This window comes from Melanotaenia boesemani, chromosome 15, assembly GCF_017639745.1.
Source record: "Melanotaenia boesemani isolate fMelBoe1 chromosome 15, fMelBoe1.pri, whole genome shotgun sequence".
Classification (NCBI taxonomy): Eukaryota; Metazoa; Chordata; class Actinopteri; order Atheriniformes; family Melanotaeniidae; genus Melanotaenia; species Melanotaenia boesemani.
In genome coordinates, this window is record NC_055696.1 from 26827968 (window position 1) to 26854704 (window position 26737).

At 41.7% G+C, this 26737-nt stretch overlaps 1 protein-coding gene across 2 annotated transcripts in view; it reads right to left on the minus strand.

The window, feature by feature from the left end:
* Positions 1–301: 301 nt before the first annotated feature.
* Positions 302–26737, minus strand: part of emsy (EMSY transcriptional repressor, BRCA2 interacting) — a 42898-nt gene continuing 16462 nt past the window's right edge. Inside the window, exons 13-20 of one of the 2 annotated variants that reach the window (XM_042008518.1) lie at positions 24828–25001; positions 11713–11923; positions 11362–11526; positions 7999–8154; positions 7633–7781; positions 4562–5104; positions 3914–4309; positions 302–1274 (exon numbers count right to left, since the gene is read on the minus strand). In XM_042008518.1, the coding sequence (XP_041864452.1) occupies positions 1092–1274; positions 3914–4309; positions 4562–5104; positions 7633–7781; positions 7999–8154; positions 11362–11526; positions 11713–11923; positions 24828–25001 (1977 nt within the window). In that variant the 3' untranslated portion in view covers positions 302–1091. Of the gene's footprint in view, positions 1275–3913; positions 4313–4561; positions 5105–7632; positions 7782–7998; positions 8155–11361; positions 11527–11712; positions 11924–24827; positions 25002–26737 lie in introns of both variants that reach the window. The other variant, XM_042008517.1, reaches the window with a different exon arrangement.

Here is a 26737-nt window from a genome sequence, read left to right on the forward strand (position 1 = left end):
CTGCATTTCTGTTTGCTTGCTCGACATGTTGCTGTGTTGTGGGAGTGAATCAATTTCTGATTCACATGTGGACATTCCTTCATGTGTAGGGAGGTGATGGTGACGGCTACAGCCACATTACTGTAAGCCATCACTGGTAAGAATCTGAATGTGACCTTTAACTTTAACATTAAATTACTGAAGAGGTAAGAATCACAACCCAAACACAAAACATACATAAGACTTGACAGAGTGGTCTTTTTCTAATACTTTAACTTTTCTTTGAGGAAAAAAAAGGACACAAAACTCTAAAACAACCAGGTCCTACTGAGCTGATTTATTGTGCAGATTAAATGATGTCTTTAAACTAGTTGTCTAGTTTGAAAAGGTAGAAAAGAACTGCAGTTTAAACACACTATGCAAAAACAAATGCATATTTCTAGAAATTCTCAGTTTTTTTTTAAACTCCAGAATATATCTTACAACAACAAAAAAATGTAGATTTCGTAATTTGTTTTCTTTTTTCTTAACATTACACTTGGCAGTGACTTGTGTTGGACTGAATCCAAACTCCAGGACTCTCTTCTCATTTTTATTTTATGTTCCTAACAGAAAATTAGATCTGCCCCAGCTTTGCTCCATCTTCTGAAAACTTTAACCCCCTGAAGTGCTGGAGAGTTTGCTGTTACAGATTAAGTCTTTATCTGCTGAAACAGGCTGTCCATTAACAGGAGAATCACTCTGGACAGCCATCAACACAAATGTAGAGTACATTTTATAAAATGACGTAACGTGGACCCAAGTAATCCCAAATACTCAGCAACATGAGTGTAAATGTTGTTCATTGAGGAGCTGAGCTGAACACTGGAACGTTGGATGTTTGGAGAGGCTGCTGCCCAACTGTCTGGACTCAAACTAATCCTTTCACCTCGCTCCCACATTAGGCAATAAAAACCACATGCGCCATTGGTTGTAGGAAGGAAAAGAAACTAATGTTTCACACAGAAGAAAAAAATCCAGCGAGTCTTTGTCTGCTGGGTCTGAGGCCCCCAAACAAATCATCCGTCTGCTGGTTCAAAGTGAAAAAGTGCCACGCCCCCTGGGTGGGGCGACTACGGCTGGTCGAGGGGGCTGGCAGCTGCAGCCTCGTCATTGCTGCTGTCCACCTCCTGATCCATGGGGCTGTCCTCCTCCAGCTGCTGGCTGGTGTAGTTGGTGATCTCCAGGAAGCCGCTGGGCTCCACCACCACGTTGGACTGGCTGGAGTCCGGCAGGATGGAATACTGAGGGATCACCTGCATTGATCACATCAGCATTTTAGTCAGTTAAGTTTCTATTAGATGTAAAATTAAACAACATTTTATACAATAACAGTCAATCTAAAACGCTGGCAAGCATCTTGTGGTCGAGCCTTGGATGCCACCTCCATGTTGGCTCATTGAGGTGGGAAGCAAAACAAAATTGTTTATACTCTATGTTAAAACGGCATCTGGATGGAGCCTTCTGACTGTCCTCTGCACCCTTTTAATGCATATTTTGGTCCGTTTTAGAGAGTTTGTGGATGTATAGCGCAACAAGACTACAACAAGAAACCACGGGGGAGGTGTTGAGCAGCATAGCTGAAATGCAACCAACAAAAGGGACAAAGAAGAAGAAGCAGTCACGCGATATTCAACCCGTTAATGCTGTCTACAGCATATTTGATACACACTTTTTCTAAAACCTACTGCATCACTTTACTAATACTTATTAGACTGTAAACAACCAATACATCCCAATTCTCAGTGTCACAAGCTGGCTACTTGGATGGAAACTTGCTAACTGAACACAGTCTGAGCTGGTCTGTAAGGTGGAGTGGTACTGGTTAGATAGAGTTGGGCTTGCCTCTAGATGCTGTGGGCTCTAGAACCAAAATCCTTGAGAGGAAATGGACTCTAATACTCTGGAGTATTCAGGGGAAGAGGAGTTGGGTAGGTGAGGGAACAATTCAGGATGTGGAACAGTGAACCAGATCATTACTCTTGCAGAGTGGCTGAGGGAGTCATGGGAGTTTGACCATCCAGTCTATGTATGTTTTGTGGACTTGCTGTTAGGGAATGGGGAGCTGGATCCGCTGTCGAAGGCTATTAGGGCCTGCATATCCAAAGTACGAGATATGTCTGCACTCCTGGGACAAAGTCAAAGTTATCCACAGTGTTTGTGATTCTGCCAAGGCTGCCCCTGATCGTGGTGCTCATGGAGAGGATCTCAAGGCGCAGCTGAGGAGAGGAGAGCATTTGGTTTGGAAACTCAGGGTTGGAGCCCCACTTTTTCCAGAAAATGTGGATTTGTTGGCTTCCTTAGATAAAGATTTTCAGCACTGAAACAGCTCGTAGCTGAGTGTAAAGCAGGTGGGATGAAAGTCATCCCCTCTAAGTTTGACGCTGTAAACCAGAAAAAAGTGGAGGTCTTCCTCTGGGTTGGAAATGAATCACTGTGTCATGCGGAGCAGTTTAAGTGTCTTGGGATTTGGTTTATGAAAGATCATAGGTTGGAATGAAACATGGTCAGTTGGATTGAGGCTTCATCAGCAGTAATGAGGCAGGTACACTGGTCGGCTGAGGCGAAGAAAGAGCTGAGACAAAAGGCAAAGCTCTGAAACTGCGCTATCTATGTACCAAACTTCATCTGTGGTCCCAAGATCTGGGTAATGACTGAAAGAATGAGATCATGGAAATAAGCAGCTGAAATGAGGTTCATCCTAAAGGTAGATGGGTAGATAGGTAGGTAGGTAGGTAGGTAGGTAGGTGGGTAGGTGGCTGGCTGGATGGTTGGACGGACACATAAAATTAAATTAAAGTCCTTTATGTATCTCTACGTAAAAGATTTAGATGGGCTTGCCATCAGATTCTGATCCTTTTAACTTATCAATTCAAGCTTGTTACAGCTGCTGCCAATATTTATTTTAATGGTATATTCCCTTTTAACTGGGAAGTTGCTATTTCTGAGTCCATAATAGTAAATGTCCATGTGATACCAAGTTTCAGATTCATCTACAGAATATCTTACTACAAACATTACAAACTTAGTGGATGAATTGACTTCATAACCATGGCAATGTAGAAGATGGATGGAAATATAAAAGGCAGCGACATATGACAATGCTTGAAACAGACGTATCCATAAGGAAGCATAAATGGGCCTTAAGGGGTCTTAGTTAAGTTCACTGTTAGTCTTCATGGGAAGAAGGAGGAAAGGAGAGGGGTCATAGTTTGGACCTGAACACTCCAAACCCACCAACCAGAACACAGTAGCTTGTAGTTGCCTGGAGGAAGGAGATTAAGGCACCAAAGATCCTTCCTGCTTCCACTATGCACTGCAGGGCTTTCACTGTGGAGGCGGCGCAGCTGTGAAACCACAGTGATCAGAATGCTCTATGTTGGAGCATATGAGGACCACGGAGGCTCTTCCACTTGCAGAGGATATACGGCCCCTGCTGAGCTTTCTTGAACACTCGTGATGTTGTTGGCCCTGTTATGTTGTTGCTGAGTGTGCGCTGTCTGGGAGCTGACAATAATCTCCTTAGTATTCTACATATTTAGGGATAACTTACAATTGTTGCACCACATGACCTGCTGGTTTACCTCTGTCCTGCATGTTAACTCGTCATCACTGATAAGAAACACTTAAGTTGTGTCATTTACAAACTTTTAGAAGAAGTGCAGGCATGGTTCAGCATAAAGAGCAGGGAGATGAGCACATATTACAACACTACTGTTGTGAAACGTGCACACAGACAAACTAAGTGCACACTCCCATCTCAGTCAGAGTTATTGCTAAATGATGCTGACGATTTATTTTCTGGAATTCTACAGAAGCCAAGTTGTGACAGACATGCCGACAGGTTATTGCTGTGTGATTTATTACCTTCATAACTTTGTAACAAGAAACTCACCTCAATGACTTCCAGGTCGTCTTTGTTCCTCTGAGCTGTGAGGCCCTGCATGCAGCTGAAAGGCTGGGACTTGGTATGGTGCATGCCAGCCCTCGAGCTGCTGATGAACTGGCCCGAGTCCAGAGTGCCCGACACTGTCTGGACCTCCAGCGTTTTCCCCAGTGGGCCGCAGTCACTGGAGGAATCCACCACCATAGGCTCCGTGCTCGGATCAATCTCCGCCTCCATCATGGAAATCTTCAGGATGTCCGACACAGAGGGCTTGTCTCCTGAGGGCCACGAGCTGGACTCTGGAATCAGCTTGGCAACTGCCTCGCCACTGCTGAAGACCGGTGATGAGTGGTGGGGGCTGCCAAAGGTAATCTTGGTGACGGTAGCACTCTGCGTGATGATTGGCTGCTGCAGTGAAGATATTTAAAAGAAAAACATGTTTGTTAGAACAATGTTTAAATAAGCGGCTCAATGCCAAAACAAACGCTACAAAACAATAATGAGGAAGAGGAGCAGCAGCCAACATCAAAACAATCATAAATTCATTTCCTTTCTTCTTCATGGTAAACAGGCTTGATTTACAGCATCCAGCAGTGAAGTAAGGAAAACACACACCACTAACAGGAGGATCTGCAGCTACCTGCAGCCCACACTCACCTGACTGGACGTCTTCTCACTGCTGATGGGGTGGTGAGCCTGAAGCGGAGGAGGGTGGGACATGGGTGTGTGCAGGGGTCTGTGATGGGAGGTGGGGGCTTGCTGGAGCTTTGGAAGCTGTGGTGTCACCGGAGACTTTGTTGGTGTGGTAGGCGATGCAATCTTTGCTGGGGCCGGGGCCGGTGGGGGTCTGTCCTTGGGGCTCTGGGTTAAGGCCTGGGGTTTGGACTGAGTAGGCTCTCGTAGTTTAGGGATTTTCTTCGCCAGAGGAGGAGTGGAGGTGGAAGAGGAAGGCTGGCTGATCTGAGGTTTGCTCTGCAGCTGTGGCAGGGGCAGCGGTGGCTGGATGGGGGTGGAGCTTTGCAGGCTCTGCCCAGCCTCCGCCTGGCTGGAGAGCGGCGGCTGAGCTGATGCGGTCTGCTTGACGGGGTCTGAAGCTGGTTGGCTGGATCGGTAGAACAAGCCGGTCTGAGGGTCCAAGGTGTCACCTTCCAGCTCGCCCACCTCCAACACTGTCTCAGCTTTACTCTGACTCTCTGAGGGCTGAAAGCAAACAAACAGGACAACTGAGGGATGTGAGCATGCCAAGGTTTGAGTACCCCTGGTCAAAATTACCGTTAACCGTTCAGCTAGAGGGAGATAAAGTAACCTCAAAATGATAAAAGTTAAAGATGCCACACTATGTTCAACATTTTAAGCATTAACAGTGTTTTATTTCTGTTCTGCATGAGTGGAAAAAGAAAGCAGCACCCTGCAAATGTATGGGAACCCCAGGAGATTTAAGCTCTCAGACAAGTCTGACTGAGGTCTTAAGTAGCATATTAGGGTTGTGGCTTGTTCAGAATCATCATTAGTAAAAGGCCAGGTAATTTCCAATTTTCAAAGATTATGAAAACTCTGACTCCTCTAACCTTGTCCATCTCCAAGCTGATGATAAAGATTGTTGATGCCCACAAAGCAGGAGTAGACTATAAGACGAGAGCTAAACCTTTTTAGGTAGCCATTTTTATTCAGTTTGTAATGTCATTACGAAATGGCAGTCAACAGGAACAGTGGATGTCAAGAGAAGGTCTGGAAAAGCAGACTGCTTGTAGGATTGCTAGAGAGGCAAATCAAAACTCACATCTGACTGTGATAGACCTACAGGAGGATTTAGCTGACTGCAGTTGCAGCGACACCTGCACAAATATGGCCTTCATGGAAGAGTCAGCAGACTCTCCTGCATCCTCACCACAAACATTAAGAGTCGAAAATTTACAAAAGAGCAAGTGAACAAGCCTAGTGCCTCTTGGAAACAAGTCCTGTGGACCGATGAGGGTAAAGTAGAAATCTAAAAGGTATGTTTGGAGAAAAAAGTGCTCAGAATTTAATGAGACACCTATCCAACCGTTGAGCAGAGGGGTGGATCAGTCATGCTTTTAGAATGTGTTGCAGCCAATGGGTCAGGAAGCATTTCACAAGTAGAAAGAAGAACTAACTCAATAAAATTCCAGCAAATTCTGGATGCAAACCATCTGCAAAGAAAGTGAAAATGAAAAGAGGATAATGATCCTAAACACCTTAAAATCCACAATAGACTACCTCAGGAGGCACAAGCTGAAGTTTATTTTTTCTAACCTCTCCTGTCCAGCAGAATGATGACGTACTGTGCTGAACAAATTTACATGGTCAAGAGGAGCCTTTTGGATGTGGGGCTCCCCTTGAAATTTTAATGCTATTCTTTATTAAATTAAAATATTTTTTTGCCAATTCTGCTCATACAAGCTGAAGATTTTACCACAACTATCACTGTCTCCTGACCTAAACATCACTGAAAATCTGTGGAAAAATCTCCACAGAGCAGGGTATGCACGATGCCCAAGGAATCTCCCCGAACTGGGAAACCTTTGCAATGAAGAACGGGGGAAAATCCCTTAAACAAGAATTAAGAAGACTGATGAAAGATTCAGATAAAAAGCTGATTTATTTTAAATTAAATACAATTGTTTTTTTTTAAATCTCTAACTTTATGCCTTTTGGGGGTCATTTCATCACCTACTTGCTGAACAGGAACAGAAATTCGGACCAAGGGTGCTTAAACTTTTGCATGCAACTGTAAAGGTGCTTTGTTACTTATCAACAGGAAGCTCAAATAAGCTCTGCAGAGGCAGGAGTACAACTAAGCATATAAAAAGATCATTTCATGGAATTAAAGCTAATTGCATGTCATATTGAGCCTTGTAACATATACATGACTGAATGAAGTCATGTGAAATTGTCATGCATCTTGTGATGATGGAGTAAATCAAAGTCCATGTCTGGTTGATAAAAAGGCAGTGAGGTAGAATAAGGGACTATCCCTTGGGAACTTTTGACAGTGCACAGGTGTCTTTCTTTCTGTTTCGTTAGCTATGTCATGGAATATCCGTGTTATCACCTAAGATTTTGGTTTTACTGTTGTGTTTGTTTTATTTATTTTTTCAGCCACAGTTTCAGCCGCTCCCATCTCCTACTGGTGTGTTTTAGACGACCACAGCAGGCTTGTTTTGCTAACATCCAGCTATTATGGCAACACAACCTGTAAGAACACGTTGTGTTGAACTTCAAGTAAATTTTATACATTTAATGTCTGAAAAGGGCATCTGGCACCAGATGATGAGCAACTCTGAGGGAAAAAAATGTATTAATATCTTAAATGTCATTTCACACAGATTAACAGAAAATATGTATCTCCAGCACGAGTCCACAGACTTCCTTCTGAACTCTTTCGATAGCAACTATGGTGATTTCAAGTGAAGAATTAGTTCCTATGAAAGTGTTCACACAGTTTTCTGTGAATTGCCCAGAGCTCTTTGTGGCTCTGGCTCTTTTTGAATGAACCAACCCTTTACACTGATTACTATGAACATTTTAGGAGCCTTATAAAAAGATAAAAAGATGGACTAACATTACTTCATTACACCGTAGAACTACAGTACTTTATTGGTTTGTGTATCTGCTTACAGCCGTTTCTGAACCTGACCATAGCATACAACAAAGACCACTTCACTTTCTGTGGAAGCACAAACCAAATTCCTGCTCTGAACCCTCACCATGTGCAACGCTGCGGCCGCAGAGGAGACAGCAACTGGTTTGGTTACCACGGTAACCTGGCTGCTGCTTTTGTAAGGCTTCCCCAGCGGCTGACTGGAGGACATGACCACGTCATCCTCTGAGGACTCTCCCACTCTGCTGGCTTTACCTGCGGTGGAATCAGATGACCCAGTTACACTCATCACTCAGGATACACATGCACGGACCGTAGAAAAACTAGATAAAACAGGAACTGTGTGGCAAATAGAAGGTTTTATAGTGACGCTCAGTTTGTTCTGCTGAAACTGTTTGCTGGAAGCCCAGAAAGGAAGTGGCAGGTGTGTAGTATATTTCACACTGTGGGTCAAGCCGTGCAGGAGGAGTACCTGCTGTGATGTGCTCAGTGCTGGGCTCAGCCTCTGAGGTGGAGGGTCTGGGAGACTCTGGGGTGGGCTTCTTCTCTTGGGTCAGTTGGATGGGCACAACCATCTGGCTGAGGTCGATAGTATGCTGCCTGGGTTTGGACTCTGTCTTTTCCTTCACTGTTGGGAGAACAAAAAGTAGCATCATCTATAAATTCAGTTAAACAGTTACTGTCTACACTCGTGTCCGATTTAGTGGTCTTTTGTTCAGTGAGAAGCGGTCTAAATCTTAAAGAGTCCCTGAGTTTGCAGGATACTGAGAACATCTCACATCTCTGTGCCTTCATCGTCTCCACTGACAACAAAAAGACCGGCAACAATGCTGCAAAACAAACAGAAAAAAAGAACCAGCAGCAAGTTGGACAGTTATTCCCAAACTGGTAATTAAACGCTGCACTTCTCCTAAAGGAAGGCGAGTAGTAGGAAAACCAGTTTACGAGTTGGTGAGTGATTGCAGACAAGTTCTTTCTTTTTTGCAAATTACAGGCAACTACAGCAACCTGATCATGACAAAACCAACTATTTAATTTAAAGAAGTCCAGTAGCCGATCACAAGATTTTTCCTTGTCATCAGTGATTACCAGAATATAATTGACCAGTCCAGTAAACTAAGTATTTCTACTATTTAGAGTCTCCTCCAAATAAACCAAATATTTTTACTAGGAAGTTAAAACAGGTTATCACAGTTACACACAGTTATTATCACAGTTACACACATTAAGAAATCCACATTTTTCCTCATCCAATTAAATAAAATTTTGGTTGTTAGAACAAAGGAAATAATTCCATGTTATTTGTGAAGAACGTCTCACAGATTATTACTGGATCCATGACTGATCCAGATTATCAGTTTGTATTGACGCTATTGACAACTGAATGCTAGTGTTATTGATTCAATGTATAAATGTACGACCCCAGTTTTAAAAAAAAATGTTAATTAAAACTGAATTTACAAATCTCATTGATCCATATTTAACAGATAAACAACATATCAAATATTAAAACTGAGACATTTAAACATTTGATGGAAAATATGAGCTGACTGTGAATCTGATGGCAGCAACACGTCTGTAAAAAGTTGGAAAAGGAGTAAAAAAAGGCTGGAAAAGTAACCGGTACAAATCAGAAACAACTGGAGGAGCATTTGATAACTATTCAGGTTAACTGGCAACAGGTCAGTAACATGGCTGTGTATAAAAGGACCATTTCAGAGAGGTAGAATCTCTCAGATGAAAAGATGGACAGAGGTTCACCAGTCTGAGACAAACTGAGTCTGAAAAATGTGGAACAAAATTTAGAAAAAATGTTTCTCAACATAAAATTGTGAAAACTGAAGGTCCACCATCTGCAGTGTATAATATCAAAAGATTCAGAAAAACAGGAGGAATCTCTGTGTGCATTGGACAAGGCTGGATGCTGGTGATCTTCTGCATTAAAACCAGACATGATTCTCTACTGGAAATTACTGCATGGACTCAGGAAGACTTCCAGAAATCACTGTCGGTGAACACAGTTAATCCTGAAATCCACAAATGCAGGTTAAAGCTCCATCATGCAAAGAAGAAGCCAGATGTGAACAGGATCCAGAAACAGTGCCGTCTTCTCTGGACCAAAGCTAATTTAAAATGGTCTGAGACAAAGTGGAAAACTGAATGAAAATGTGAAGTTGTCTCTGGAAAGCATGGACGGCATGTCCTGCAGACTAAAGAGGAGAGGGAGCATCCAGCTAGTTATCAGTGGACAGGTGAAACGCTGCATCTCTGATGGTATGGGGCTGCATTAGTGCCTATGGCGTGGACAGCTTCCACATCTGTGAAGCTTCATCAATGCTGAAAAGTACATGGAGGTTTTAGAGCAACATCTGCACCCATCCAGACAACGTCTCTTTCAGGGAAAGCCTTGCAGATTTCAGCAAGACGATGCTGAACCACATCCTGCATCCATCACAGCAGCATGTCTTCACAGGAGAAGAGTCAGGCTGCTGAACTGGCCTGCCTGCAGTCCAGACCTTTCACCAATACACAACATCTGGAGCATCATGAAATGAATGTTTCCTCAACTCCCAGAAGTGACATTGGTTGATGAGACTAGCAAATCACTTCAGCCTGGTTTTATTTACAATTTACAGAGCTTGCCAATATATTTTGGAATTGGGGTTGTAGATCGATGTATCGTTACACCCCAATAATTTATAGATTTATTGATATGATGACCCCACAAAGTATGAACATACAAGCATGAATATATATAAATATATATAAGTCTACAAATTAGTACATTTCATTCAGTTAACATGTTTGGGGTGTTTTGTCGAAGCATGCATGTGATTTGTCTAGTATTGTGAATATTTAACACTATGAAAAAAAACAGTCAGTCAGTCAGTTTTGTGTCACAGGCAGTGCTTTAACTGGTCTTGAATGCTCGTCCTGAACATAACCTGTTGTGGTTTCCAGTCTTAAGTTACCATGATGATTTACCCTGATAAGAAGAGATAGCATCAGTTTGTTTTCAAGAAAACTCCAGAAAACTTTTTGCAGGCTGAACTGGTCAATGAAGAGCTTACACAAAGTTGTTAGAATTGTTTGAATAGGAAAGTTGGTGCAGGAAGTGTTGAGTTTAAAACTGCAATATAAAAAACTTCAAAGGTAAACTAGACTGGGAAAAAACAGGTAACAGAGATCATTAAGTCGGATCAAATAAGCAGCACGTGACCCGTGTGACAAAAACTGTTTATGCGCCGCTGAAATAAAAGCTCATGATATCATGGTTTACAACCAGAAAACAGTAAGACAGGGCATTACCTTTGTTAATAAGCTGATCTAGTAAACAGATCAGGTTTTATGCACTAAATAACCTTTTTATTTTTGGTTTTTAGGGGATTTTCAGGGGGAAATAAACATCAGTTTTAATACGCTGTACTTATCTATGCCTCAATTTAAATATAGTAATTATTTCCACCTTCAAATTTACCAGGGGAATCTTTATCTTTAATTGCTTATCGACCCTCTTAAGCAGGATTGCAGTCCAGTGAGCTCACTGTCAAAGCAAGGCCTCGAGGACAAAAAAAAAAACTTGATTAACCGTGGGAAAAAAGGCTTCAGTTCATGAAAAAAAAGCAGTTCAAAAAAGCAGTTCATGGAAGGCTGTGAGAACTGGTTTTAATCTGCTGGCAATATAAAGGCTGGAGGGAAAGGAGATGCTGAGAGAACAAGATATAGTGGAAACTGTTAAGGTGTAATCACTGGTTTTAAAACTGCTGAGCTCAGCATGTAAACAGGTGGTAATGGCATGCCTTCCTTCTATTGTCCCCATGACGTAAAGTCTCACCTGTCTGCTGAAGCTCTAAAAAAGCTTTGATGGTGGAGGTAGCAGACTGGGATTCCCCACCAGTCACCTCCTGGTAAATGATAGTAGGGGTGGACTCCACAGCTACTTCCTGTTCGGCCCAATCCTGCTCTCTGGAGGACACCATGTGCACTACAGGCTGCAACTCTAAAGAACAGGAAGCGTTTTACAGGATGGAGCAGGGTCCGAAATGAATGTAGATTGAATGCTTGATGGAAGATCATTCAACATGCTATCAGGTAAATGTTTGCTTTAAAGAAGCAGGAACAACAGATTTTTCTGAATGCACTGCATCTCATCTTTAAATCATGCAGGAGGAAAACATCCCAGTACCTTGGGTGCTGCCTTGGGAGACCTCGCTGGGTACGCTGCTTGCCTCAGTGACGCTGCTGGTCTCGTCCTTTGTTGACCCATCCTGGCTCGAGGTTTGAACCAGACTGATCTCTGCAGAGCGGGTCACCTGCTGCAGCGTCTCGGTGACCAGCTGCCTCGTCTGTTCGCTCACAACCGCCGTTTGAAAGACGGGCTTAGGCTTGATGAGAACCTGGAGGGAAACCAAAGGGGCATTCAGTGTCTTGTAATACAGAGTTGTAGCATTTGACTGACAGGTGGCCTTAAATCTGCACCAGGCATCATCATTCACATGGGAACTTTGTGAATAAAACTGTTATCGTTGAGGTTACAATCAGAAATAACTGTCAGGCTGTGATGGATGATCAAGCTACTGCACTTTAAACCTAGGTTATTCAATTTGGTCCCAAAAGGGCTGCAGTCCTGCAGGTTTTTGATGTTTGACTCGGGTTTGTTGGAGCAGGAAAACACTGAAAATCTGCAGGACTTTGGCTCTCATGGGACTGAACTGAATAGCCCTGTTCTAAACCCCAAGACATCAGTTTATTTTACTACCCTCTGAAATCATTAAGGACTAAAATGTCCACTTCCAAAAAACTGCTATAAAGATTAAATAAGAAAGTTCTTAATTAGTCCAGCATTGGGGAAATTAAAGTTGTTACAGCAGCTAGTGAAATGTTAGATTTAAAAACTGACAAGAGTATAAAAAATTTTTTAAAAGAGGGGGAAAAAATAGGATAAAATAAGTCCAGGTGTGTAGCGGTATAGAAATTAAAGAGTTTTTTTGTTTTTGTTTTTTTTAGTTTCACGAAGATCTGTTTTTAATGGTTTCTGACCTCATTTTAATTATGTATTTGTTGACTTCATTCATTGCACTTAAAAGACATATTCAGAATACAAAGACCATAGATTAACAATTAATACATTAGAAAATATATGCAATTCACTGATTTTAAAGATGTGAGCTGCTGACCTCTGGACCAGGTCACTCTTGAAAAAGGGGTCTCAATGGGATTTAAAAAAAAAAAACTGGTTAAATAAAGGTTTAAAGATGATGATAATAATAATAACTGTAGTGATGTGCATGAATATGCAGTAATGTTAATGATTTACAGTATTCACATAAATACTGTACAGCAGGTAGATATTAACATTAATAACTAATGGTAATAACAGTAACATTAACAGTAATATTAGGGAAATAAAGGATGTTTTAGACCTCCACTGCATCCATGGAGCACCCCAGCACAGAGCTGGCCCTCCTCCCCAGTAGCAGTCTTTTCCTGTCTGCAGCTGAGATGCTACTGTCCCAGCAGGCCAAAAACTTTTAAGGTTAAATATTTCATAATGCATTCATAATGCATAAATCTCTTACACAACTTTAGCCCAACTCTTGACAACCAAATATAAAAAAACATTTGAGGATTTTAAGCCTTTAAATGCCAGTTTAATTATGTCACTTTTTTTAAATAATGCATGAAAGTCAATATATTGGCTAATCCTTGACATATCCAAGATGGATTAAAACAAATAAATGAGTAAATCCCACAGCTCTCCAACTTTTGTCAAATAAGAAAAGACCCTCATTCATCCCCAGCAGGGCAAAATCTAATGCAACAGCAGCAAGACGAGCAAGAAGGCCCAGTCTAACTGCTGCAGAAAGGAAGGAACTACAATAGTGCTTCTTCACACATTTAGGGTGAAGAAGTCTGTCGCTGAAGGAGCTCTGCAGTGCTGTCAAAGTGTTCTGGAGGGGGTGGGAGCTGTTGCATCATCCACTTTTCTCCCACCACCTTAGCCTCATTTCCACCAAGGGATGCAAGTCAGGACAGGACAGTTAAGGAGTGGATGTGGTTTGTAAACTGTAATCTTGCTCTGTTTCCACAACAGGGGGCAGAGTATTGATCAGATCGTGATAAATGCCTCAGCTACGTAGCATCATGACGCCATCGCCTTGCAGCCTCTTCCTTAAGGTAGAACCAAAACACGACTCAGAAACACAGGAGAGGAATGGCGTCATCCAGCAGATTGTGTTCTTTCTTCTTGGAGGTGCTTCGTGACGCCATTTTAAACAGAGATTTCATCAACAAAGAGAAAATCTGTTGCTCTAAACAAGGAGCCGGGCTGCGCGATGGTGTGATGGTTAGCCCACAGCAAGAAGGTCACTGGTTCGAGCTTTGGCTCTGGGGAAGTTCGAACAGTGTCCAAAGACATGCATGTTAGGGTTACATTATTTAGCATTCACATACACTGCAAGCCCTCCGCCTCTTCTCTTACCACTGTCCCTCGTTCTGTCTGAAACTGTCCAGCAGTGTCATGATGCCACATGCCCGATACTCCTGCTGATGTTGGATTTAGGCCGTTAGCACGTCTATTTTATAGGGAAGCGATCTCACGTTCCCCATAATAACTGAGGGGAGAACAGGGTTGCATCTTCTTCTCCTGGCTCGGCATTCTGTTCCAGCACTGGTTCCCTGTCTTTTCGTTTTTCAGCTGAACGATTTCTTGCCTAAAACTCTGCTCTTGTGCCAACTTCACCCAATACCGTTTAGCTACATTAAGTTCCTCAGATGTTAGCTCTCCCTGCATCCTTTGGCTAGAATGAGCATTAGCAACAAATCTCTTCACCCATGCAGTTATTCTTAGTACTGACCTTAAACTACCACATTTTTCTTGTTTTAATAGTGGCTGGGTTTGCTCGGTGCTTGCCAGCTGCCTAAAACTTAGAACTAACTTCAACGTTTACATCATCTATAACACTGTTCATATCAGTGTTTTCTACTGTGCCATTTGTGGTAAATGAAGAGGGTCCATTCCATCACAGCTGGCTTTCGATAAGGGCTGCTACACTCTGACCTCTGATAGGTAAATCTGCTGGATTGCTTTTGCCTTTGCAGTGAGACCTTGACTCTGGGTTGGTGAGAGCTTGTATTTCAGTTACTCTATTTGCCACAAATGGCTTCTACCTTTGTGCTGTGCTACACACCCAGTGAAGAATGATCGAGTCTGTCCACATGCTTAGTTTGTATTTCTCTAGGTTTAAAGGCTTAAGAAGGTGGTTCCCTAACCTTGCTCTAATCAGTGCACTCTTAAGCTCCAGACGTCCATCCATCTATCCATTTTCTTCTGCTTCTCCGGGGTCGGGTTGCGGGGGCAGCTGCCTAAGCAGGGAAGCCCAGACTTCCCTCTCACCAGCCACATTCAAAAGCTCATCCGGGGAGATCCCAAGGTGTTCTCAAGTCACCCGATAGGCGTAGTGTGTCCTAGGTCTTCCCTGGGGCCTCCTCTCAGTGGGATGTGTCCGGAACACCTCACCAGGGAGGCGTCCAGGAGGCATCCTGACCAGATGCCCGAGCCACCTCATGTGGCTCCTCTCGATGTGGAGGAGCAGCGACTCTACTCTGAGCCTCTCCCGGATCACTGAGCTTCTCACCCTATCTCTAAGGGAAAGCTCGGCCACCCTTCGTCGCTTTTATTCGGGATCTCATTCTTTCAGTCACTACCCACAGCTTGTGACCATAGGTAAGGGTAGTAACGTAGGTCAACTGGTAAATCGATCTCCCGCTCCATCCTTCCCTCACTAGTGAACAAGACCCTGAAAAACTCCTCCACTTGGGGCAGGACCTCAATTCCTGACCCAGAGAAAGCACTCCATCCTTTTATGGCTGAGGACCATGGTCTCGGATTTGGAGGTGCTGATTCTTATCCCAGCCACTTCACACTCGGCTGCGAATCGCTCCAGTGAGAGCTGAAGATCATGGCCCAATAAAGCCAACAGAACCACATCATCTGCAAAGAGCAGAGACCCAATCCTGAGGCCACCAAACTGGCTCCCCTGAACACCTCAGCTGCACCTAGAAATTCTGTCCATAAAAGTTATGAACCGAATGTGTGACAAAGGGCAGCCTTGGCGGAGTCCAACCCTCACTGGAAACTAATGTGATTTGCTGTCTGCAATGCAGACCAAGCTCTGGCACCAATCGTAGAGGGTTACTTTCGTACAAGGGGGTCCAGCACTCCATACTCCCAGAGCACCTTCACAGGTATCCCCAGGGGACACGGTCGAACGTCTTCACCAAGTCCACAAAGCACATGTAGACTGGTTGAACAAACTCCCATGCCCTCTCCAAGACACTGAAGAATGTGTAAAGCTTGTCCACTAGTCACAACCAGGATGAAAACCACATTGCTCCTCCTCAAACGAGGTTCAACTATCCGACGGACCCTCCCCTCTAGCACCCCTGAATAGACCTTACCAGGGAGGCTGAGGAGTGTGATCCCCTGTAGTTGGAGTACACCCTCCGGCCCCCCTTTTTGAAGAGGGGGACCACCACTCCAGTCTGCCAGTCCAGGGGAACTGTCCCCGATGTTCATGTAATGCTGCAAAGGCATGTCATTCAATACAGCCCTACAGCATCCAGAGCCTTAAGGAACTCTGTGCAGACCTCATCCACTCTGGGGCCCTGCCACTGAGGAGCTTTTTAACCACCTCAGTGTCCTCAGCCCCAGAGATAGGAGAGCCCATGCCAGCCTCTTCACCCAAGTGTCCAAGACATGCTGCCGCAAGTCTGATGATACGACTACAAAGTCGATTGAACAGCGGCCTAAGGTGTCCTGGTACCAAGTGCACATGTGGACACTCTTATGTCTGAACATGGTGTTTGTTTTGGACAATCCATGACGAGAACAGAAGTCCAATAACAAAACACCCCTTGGATTCAGATCAGGGGAGCCGTTCCTACCAATCACAACCCTCCTGGTCTCACTATCTCGAGGACAGTGGTTCCAGAGCCCAAGCCGTGCATCAAGGTGAGTAAAACTATATCTAACCGGAACTGCTCAACCTTGCGCACCAGCTCAGGCTCCTTCCCCGCCAGGGAGGTGACGTTCCACGTCTCTAGAGATAGCTTCAGACCGCCAGGTCCCTGCAACCCAGCTCACACTACACCAGACCCCTATGGCCCCTCCTGCAGATGGTGAGCCCACGGGAGGGGGTACCTATGGGCCTTTTCGAGCTGAGCCCGACCGGGCCCCATGGGCAACGGCCTAGCCACCAGGCGCTCACCTCTGTGCCCCACCTCCAGGTCTGGCTCCAGAGGGGGATCCCGGTAAACCAACTTTTAGGAAAGGGAAGCCTGGATCAATCATTTTCACTCATCTTAGGGGTCTACTGAGTGTAAAGGGCCAAAGATACAAGCAGAAATCTGTAGCACATCCATAAGCTTAATGTGGTATGGTAATTTTCTTTAGTGGTGCGAACTTTGACTTGGATACCACAAAATTTGTCACAATCTCACCTTCTTTGCTCTATCCTTGCAGATAAGCAGTAGCGCTGTATGCTTTCTCACTGGCAGTTTCTGAGTTCTACTGGATCTCAATTTGATACCATCTCAGAATGACCACTTGGTGGAGCTGTGACAGTTTTCTACACCACAGATCCCACCTTTCAGTTAGATCTGATGGTAGCTGCTCATTCCAGGCAACCCCCCTTTCCCTCAGTAAAAAACAAAAAACAAAAGAATACTTTGCTTGTGTGGGAAAGCCAATAGGGTCAAAGATATGAGCATAAATCTGTAGTACACCTCTCTTTGTGGTTTCATTGAACCTTAAAATGTTAAGCAGTCCCTTTAGATCAAACACAAAGTCATCAGTGTCAGATTTCTACACCAATCCCAACACTTTCAGTGGGCTTCCAGCAGTCATTGCTTCTATAGTGGACTCCATTCCACATTCTGTCCACTTCCTTCTCAGATCTTGTGAATTGGTTACCCATTTGCACAAATCAATGCCAGTACTGTGCAGAATCTCCCTTGTAGCTGTGGTGATGAAAAGGGCTTCTGTTACATCAAGAGAATCTTTCAGTGTCTCCACTATTTTTGGCCTGTCTGTGTCATACTGCTTGATATGTTTTCTTACTGTTGCAGTTAACAGGAATGGACTGGGAGACCATTCAAAAACCACTCTGTTCATTATCAATATACACTGGATGCTGTAACCGGCCCTTGTACAGCCCAACCAAATATACACTCTGTGGCCACCAACGATTCTCTGATTCTCTGATTTTTGCCAGTCACTACTTGCCAATAATAATCTGCCAATATTAACAAGCACAGGTCTGAGTCAAAAGAGCCTTCAAGAGGAAAAATCTGCAAGCTGAAGGCCTCTTTTGTTTAGTTCTCTTTGAAGTGGTTCTCCTGGTACCTTATTCACTACTGTGGAAACTTGAGGGATTTCCACCGCTTCTATCTCAACTCTTTGCTGTGCGTTTTGCACATTTTGCAGATCCTTTTGTGTGTGACCTGGCCTGTTTAGTTGGAGTGCCCTTTCTCTGCTTTGTACTTCATTTAGCAGGAACTGGATGAGTTCATGCACTTTTTTTTTCCTCGTATCCAGTAATGCCAAGATTTCACAGAGATTATCACAGTATGGATCATCTTGGTTCACCTCTCCTTTGATACATAGCAGCAACCTTGTCGTTGTGTTGGAAATAGTTTTCCGCCTTCTTTTTTTCCATTCAGTTCTTAACCATTTCCTCAACTCAGGTGGCTAGTGTTAGCTTCCAGCTTCTAATGAGTTCATCAAAGAGAGTGTGTTAAAAAGCCTGACTCTCCACAGAGGCAACATCCATGAGTCGCTCCATTAATGTGTTTATTCTCAAATCCATCGATAGAGCCAGTCGGCTCGTCTTTTCTTACTTGCTTCTCCACGTCCCGCCATCATAACAGAGAAATGACGGATGTAAAATGGGGGTGAAACATATAGAGATATATAGATGTAATAGATCATCAGTTTTATCAGGGTTTCTTAATTAATGTTGGCTGTTTAACTTCAGTTGTCACATCTGGTGGTTTTATGACAGAAAATTTCACCATGGAGACGGTTGGTGAGATGATGATATACGAATTCTGAATTATGATCTAGAACATGAGATGATTTAGAACAACATAGCAGTACATTACATGCTGCATTTACTGACCCTGGACATCTGATGTTTACCCAATATATACCATATATATATTGCATATTTGCAGCTGTATCATTCAAATAAATTGTTAAAAAAATCATACATTGTGATTTCAGGATTTATTTATTTTTTTAGATTATGTCTCTCACAGTGGACATGCACCTACGAAAAAAATTTCAGACCCCTCCATGATAGGAGTACTTGCAAAATAGCAGGGTGTTCAAATACTTATTTTCCTCACTGCATGTGAGAGTGTGTGTGTGTGTGTACACAATATATATGTACACACCAAGATGACTCATTAACCTCAATTTCCCCTCAATGAGTCAAAACTGAAACTGAATTCAGCTTAAATTAGATTAAAGTTACAGCTTTGACACTGAAACAATGACGTGGTCTTTGTGAGGAATTCCGCAGGATCTTCTTAGAATAATAAAATATAAATTTTTGTTATGAGATATTTGCAACTTGTATAAGTTATATTTTCATCCACCCTTTAAATTAATGAGCTCAGTAGCTGCAAAAAAACAAACAAACAAAAAAACAAAACAAAACAAAATAAAACAAAACAAAACAAACAAACAAAAAAAAAACACCTGGAACCCTGTGTGAAAGGCCGTTACTCTGTCAGGTTATTAACAGCTGGGTCTCAGATTTAAATTCCCCTAAAAGACTTAAAAGGAAATGTAGTAGGAAGATGATTTGGGGATTTAGAGCGATTATCATTTATTCAGTAGAAGTTTCTTCTTACAAACACCTGACACACTTTCATTCCTACATCAGGCTGTTGTGGTGCAGGTTTCTTTGTTTTTTTTTCTTTTCTTTAAAGGCAAAAATCAACAGAATAATTTTTTATTCTTAATTTTTTTAAAATGGGCAATAATCAAAATTACTATAGACAAAGAAGACCTGCTGTGATGGTTGGACTAACGATGCCATTACACTGTCAGATGGGAGACGTTCAGCACTGATTGGAGTTTGTACAATAATGTATAGAAGAGGAAGGCAAACAAAACAAAGTTAACCATTAAAACTCTGCAAGATCGCCAGCAACCCTGGGCACCATCTCTTCTATCATCATCAGTGTTTCAGGAGCGGTAGTGTGTAACTCTGTGGGGTGAATTGTGATGGATATTTTACCCTTTAGTTGATCTATGGAAGTTTTCCAGGCATTCATATACCGTCCAGGAGGTTTACAATCCAGCCCAAAAATGTAGTCTTTATTCAGAGACTATATGGTAAATCCACAATGATCCAGGATAACACCATTATTTATCACGTTTTCATCATAAAAAATCGCTATCACTACTATGTTGCTAAGAGACCTCTATTTAGACCTGGAAACGATGATGAAGCCACTTCCTGTCAAATTTTCTACCAATCAGCTTAGATTGACGGTAATGTCCAATCAGGAGCAGCCAAAGATCAACAAGTGAGCAGAAAGTTCTATGTGTGTCTGAAAAGAAGAAAAATAATGTTCCTCTGTGGCTGGAATAAAGCCAAGAACATCTGATGCACGATGGCCCCAAAAAGCAGCTGAGTTGGAGTTGGTTTTGTGAGGATAGCAGGTAAATTGTAGCAGAAATAACTGGAAATGAGAAAAAAGTGTAAATATGTAAATAGTTTCTGTTGTGTGTTTGTTTCAACGCCAATATTTTCTCTCCTGAAAGCCAAGGCTTGAGAGAAAGATGTGCTGATGAGAAAAGGCTTGGTCACTGTTGATCTGTGTGTTATTTCTACAAAGTTCTGTTAGTAATAAATTCTGCTTTCTTCTTCTGGCCTTTATGCTGCTATATCTACTGATTCATTTTGCCTAATTTGAGCCTCATAATCTGACAACTGAGGATTTCCTGGAAACATCATGTCTGCATGTTTACTGGGATTAAAAGGGTTCAGGTACTACACGTAGTTTTATATTTAAATAAATCTGGAGGACTTAACAAAAAGTAACAAAAATCTTAGGAACATTACGACAGAGTGGCAACTACAATGATAACATTTTAGTAAATGAGGATTAGCCTTTTATTTTTAAGGCCACTACCCTGCAGTGTTCCTTGTAATATTAATAATTCACCGTTCCCCTAGAAAGAATAACAGCCACTTACTGAAAATGAATCCTTGAACAATGGAGAGACAGGATGTTTGTCAGTTTCAGCCAACTGTTTTTAAACAAATGAATGAGGACAAGTATGAAGATCATTTTTTCCACATGATATAACAATTTTAATTAAACAGGCCTGCTGTCATATTGACTAAACCACAAACTGTAGGTTCGGTTAGCAGCAGATGCTCATGGTGTGAGTATTGTGAAACTCAAAATGTGCTGACTCATCTAAAGTAAAAAACTAAGAAAAAAACACAAGAATGGCAAGAGTAAAACTGAAACTTTGAAATGAGAAATGAAAATAGGGAAAATACTCCAGATGCAAATAGCACTGATGCCTCCTCAGAATCGAGATCAATTTTAGCCTAAATTATTGAAAGTAACAAGGCAGCTGTGTAGACGGAGCAGATTTACAGCAAGTTGTTCCTCATGTGTTCACTGTTGGCTCTAAGAGATGTTACTGGAAACCTTGCACTACCTGATGTCTAATTATTCTTTCCAATCTGTCCGTCTATCATTAGCTAACGCAGCATTTTCCAGAATTAGTCGAAGGACACAGCTTTAAACGGTTGCAGGACTTTGGGAATGTCTCCACTGTTACAAGAAAAGCAACATAAACCAGTCTCCAGTTTTTTGGAGGAGTTATGTAACATTTACTTAAGCAAATGTAAATGAGTTGAAACAATATTTTTACCTGAGTATGAAGAGTTAAAGATTAAAGAAATGTGCCAACCAATATTGAAATAACAGCCAAAAAGTTTTTAATTTAGGCTATTTCAAATGTAATAAAGCCAATTATGTAATACCTTACCAATAAAAAAAGTTTTTAAACCGATAGCATAACAACATTGTGCTGGTTATAATGTAACTAGCATAGCGTTTAAGAAAAAAAAATCCTTTAAATAGGACTGCATTTCTTGACAAGATTTTTTTGTTGTTGTTGTTTTAGTGCAATTTGCTCATACAAAAAAAAAGAGTATAGGATATGACATAGCCGTCATTTTCATTCAGCACTATGGATCATTGTTTCTAACATGAAACAGACATGAATTAATTGTGAACTACAGGCCTTTTGGAGTTTATTTGAAATAGTTAAGTGTGTGATTTCTGACTGTCTAGCAGTCTAGTATGAATGGCAGAAAGAGACAGAGAAAGAGAAAAGAGACATCCTAAAAGGTATGCTGTTCTTCACTACTGTGGACCTCGGTTATATTTCAGACTGTTAAGAGTTCACCCTGCACATGACCAAACAACACAAGTTAAATGCAGAGCTGGTAAAAGGCTGACTTTTTTTAATGAACTCTGACTGAAATAAGCACAAAACATGTTTAGCATAACATGTGGTGTCAGCATTAGATAGAAAATAGTTTATAATGTATGTATGAATGACTTACATCAAGTGTCTAACATGTTGAATACATCGTCTTCACAGAGAACAAAAGTATCTGTTGTACTGGAGAGAACTTTTAGCAGCTTTTGGAGGTGGTGATCATAGACGTGAGAAAATTAAAACAATGGTTTGCCATGAAGAGACTGTTTGGACATTTTTATATTCCTTTACATACAACAGTAGCAATAAGAATTGATAACATTTAATAGAAAGAGTATTTGAAATGAAGTTTCTTGGAGTGACATTAGACCAGGGGTGGCCAACGTCGGTCCTCGATCCTGCATGTTTTCCAAATTTCCCTGCTCCAGCACACCTGACTCAAATTAAATGGATCCAACAGCCTATAAGGATCTGCACAATGACTCATTAGTTTAAGTCAGGTGTGTTGGAGGACGGAAATTTGGAAAACCTGCAGGATTGTGGCTCTTGAGGACCGACGTTGGCCACCCTTGCATTTGACCATAAAATCTGCAGGAAAGCCCAAATAAAGACCATTGTAGTACTGGAGAAAAACACGTTGTGTACTTGATTACAAATCTGGATGCTTTTTGTATTAATCTCTGGTAGTACCGTATCTGAGTTACGGTCTGAAAGTCTGGAGTAACTCTTAGAAAAGTAACCTGCAACCATTATATTAATATTACAGAAGAGAGCAATCACAATAGTACAATGCGGGTCCTGGGGAACAAACACACTATTTTTTAAAGCATTAGGGGACCTTAGTTAAACTAAAAACAGCTCTTATGTTCCAGGAAACATTCAAATTTAAAAAACAAAAAGAAAAAAAAGACAGGGATTATAGTTTAAGAGTTAGAGCCCGACCGATATGGATTTTCTGAGGCTGATGCCGATTCCGATATTTGGCAGAAAAAAAAAAAATCAGATTACAAATTAATCGGCTAATTAATTTAAAAAAATATGAATACAGTAATTTTATTTTTTTTTTAATTTGCATTGTGAATTTTTCTTCCTATGGAGCATTAATATTCACCTTGAGATTCAGACCACAGGTGTATGCTATGTATAAGCACAATTATAAGTGAAGTTACTGACAAAACATTATTTATTCAGCCCTCTGATGCCCTTTATCATTAAATCACATTTTCTCTACTCCATTATTTTCTTTGCCATTAAGTCAAGACTCATATGGACCAAAATAAAAACCAGAGATGCTTTTCTCAGATGTGAAAACATGTCAGGAACTCATGTTACTCCACAACAACACGGTGATCTTACAGCCTGAGGCACGTTATAGTATTTTCTGACCAAGTAAAACTAAGAGTGACATCATGACAGTAGATGAAGTACTCGCTAATATTTTGTGCACTTATGTTATTTCTAAAGTTACTTACTGGCTTTTAAGCTGTTAGCTAATGCTATGCTAGGCTGGCATAACCACAGGGATGTTTACTGCTAACATAAACACGCAAGCAGTAACTTAAGCTAGGTTAGCACAACTTTAGCAACGCAATGTAAATGAAAAGCATGACCGACCCATTAAAGCATAAGTCACCATCATGACACATTGCAAACAGACTTAATCTGAAACTGGAGAGATGCTGAGTCATTCTTAATTTCACAACGTCGTTATAAATGTGTCTGTTGTCAAGCTCCGCTCTGCCGACTCCCCCAGTACTGCCTGGCTGCAGCTACTGCTGTAGTTACTGACAGCCTTGAGAACTAAGGATTAAATGGAGTCTGAATTGTGAAGAAAATGTGCCAAACTGATACTGAAGCTTATTATGTAATTTGTTTAAATTGTATGTTATACTTTATTAATCCCAACTGGGAAATTAGTTCTCTGCATTTTAACCCAACCTAGTTAAACCAGAATGTGTGGGCTGCCAGACCAGATTCTGGCACCCAGGCAGCAGTTGGTGTTAAGGACCTTGATCAGGGGCCCACAGTGCTTCACCTCAGCTGCCAGCTCAGAGACTTGTACCCAGTTCCTCCAGCGTACCTCTGTAACCACTAGGCCACCACTTCCCCACTGCTCCAATATGGACACTGCCTGGTACCTTTTTTATTCTGTACATGTTTGTTTTAAGTTGTGTTCAAAATAAAATAAATGATGATTTAAAAAAAACCAAAACATGAAATACTGAATTCACTTTAATCAGACAGTCCGAGACACATCTCCAATTTAATGTCTGCTGGATGTGCAAACAGGTGAAGGGCTATTATGAAACTCAATGTCAGCATTATAAAACCATGAGCCGGAAAAATGATCATATCATGCTGCAGTCTACATCACAGTTGGTCCATTTATTTAAAGGCTCATTTCTGTCCCTGAATATAGGAAGTAGATTAAGGAACAGATATTTCAACCCACAGCTTTTGCTTCACTGGAAGTTGACAAGATATCATTGATCACATTAGAAAGAACAAGTCTTCTTCTGAAGACTTTGTTTCCTGGAATAAGGTTTTATCTTATCTGGATTTCTTCTTACAGTTAAACCTGCTCCTCTGCATTTGCACAACCTCGTGGTTCTTCAACTGATCATATGAAGAAACACTTGATGTTTGTCAACAGTCTTATGACAACCTCCACAACCTGTGGTTAACCAGGATCTACTGTCACAAGGACAATTATTACCAAGTTTATTACAACAGCTGATGTGAGAAAAATCAGATCTCACCTGTGTCTTGCCCTGCTGGCCGTAAACGATCTTGGTTGGGATGATCTTGGTGGCGGTGGACTGGGATCCGCAGCTCATGCCTTTAGGCTGGGTGACGATCATCTTGGTTATGGGCCTGGAGGCGGTGATGATGGCTGGTTTGGTCCCCTGAACAGCCTGCAGGCTCTTCTCACCCTGAAGCACACAGCCCACATTTTACTCAAGTCTACCTGAGATTTCATTAATTCAGACAAGAATTGCATTTAAAATAAAAGAGAAAAAAGCATGATGCAAAGAGGCCAACTTTACAGACAAGTTCAAACAAGAATAAATTAGGTCCTTATCAGTCAACGTGAAAACAGTTTAAAAATAACTTGAGACGCCATCAATCTCCCACTGGTTGTTTTAACCTTTTCTTAATGAGAGCCCCTTATACAGAAGGCTGCATGACATCTGTGCAGTAGAGAAGATGTTTGCAGTCACTAGCAATCTTAACATGTAGCAAACCAGAATGACAGGGAGAAGCTCAGCAAAAAGACTCTACCACTGGCATTCAAACCAAACACAGCTCAGAGCACAAGCAATTATACTGGAATGTAAGAAAAACCTGAGAACACCACTGTCTGCGTTAACGCTTCTGCTAATTTCTCCACTTCAAGCAAACCACACAAACAAGGTGCCATATGAGAGCAGAGACTCTGCTGATAACACAGATGTCTGTCTCATCGCTGTGGGACAGAAACTCTGCGAGCTAGCAGCCAGAATCAGAAATCATGTCTTACTTTTGCTGTTGTGTGGTGAAAATTTTGATTCCAGCTCTAAAACCTCTGCTAAAATATTAACTTGTGTATTAAAACATTTGGCAAACTGCTCAGGTTCACTTTTTTAGCTTCTACTTCTGCAAAGTTCCTCATCAGACATTACTTAACTCATTCCTAGGATTATTTTACTAATTCCTAGATGAACTAAGGTGGTTTTGTTTTGGCAGGCGAGAGGGGTGGGCTATATATCAGGTATACTTGATGTATCCCGAGACATTTATGTATGATACATAAAATGGCTATATTGCAAACATCAAGTATAAACTATTACAGAGGGGTTTTAAGCATCTACGTGGGTTTCTCTTCGTAGCGCTCTGTCTGCTGGTCGGAATGAAGCTCAACGCACCCCCCGATTCAGAAAACTCTTGTGCATGTTGTTGTTTTAGGATACCAGGAAAACACATGGAGACGTATGCAGGCAGCTACTGTATCTAGCTAGTTTACATGTTAGATAGAAGCTAAATGCGAGACGTCCATTTTAAGCTGTAATTTGCCTCAGAAATGACGATAATGACGAGAAGACAGATTGTTCAGCTGTGCATGTTTCCAGATAGACATGAAGTTCTTCGTACACCAGACCAGGAAACTTCTCCAGCTGCTCTTTTGAGCAGACGTTATTATTAAAGCAAATATTTCTGTCTGTTTTACAGGTGGTTGATGCAACAGTTTCTAACTTGCGCTCACTCTCTGCTGGTGGGAGTGTAGCTCACCTGTGTGTGCATGCGGCATGTAGAGACATGAAGCGACGTAATTACATGTCAACATGACAATAAGATGAATAAAAACAGGCTGTTTCATTTTTATAAAAGAACAAAATATAAACCTTTTCTTGGGAAAAGGGGCCCCTAGATTACTGCTGTTGTGATCTGCTGCAAAATAGAAAAAAACAACAAAATAATAAGATAATATTTGAATATAAAATAATTTAATGAAAAAATATACAAGATATTAAATTGAGTAATTATAGATATATATATAGGTTTGCTGAGTCCCTGCAGGTTGCTAAGTCACTCACTCTCGTTTTCGAGGTCTGATTCGGGCTCGAACATATACGGTTGTATGTTCTGTGTTGACATTGTTTTTTGAGGATTTATTTTACTTCTGTTCTGC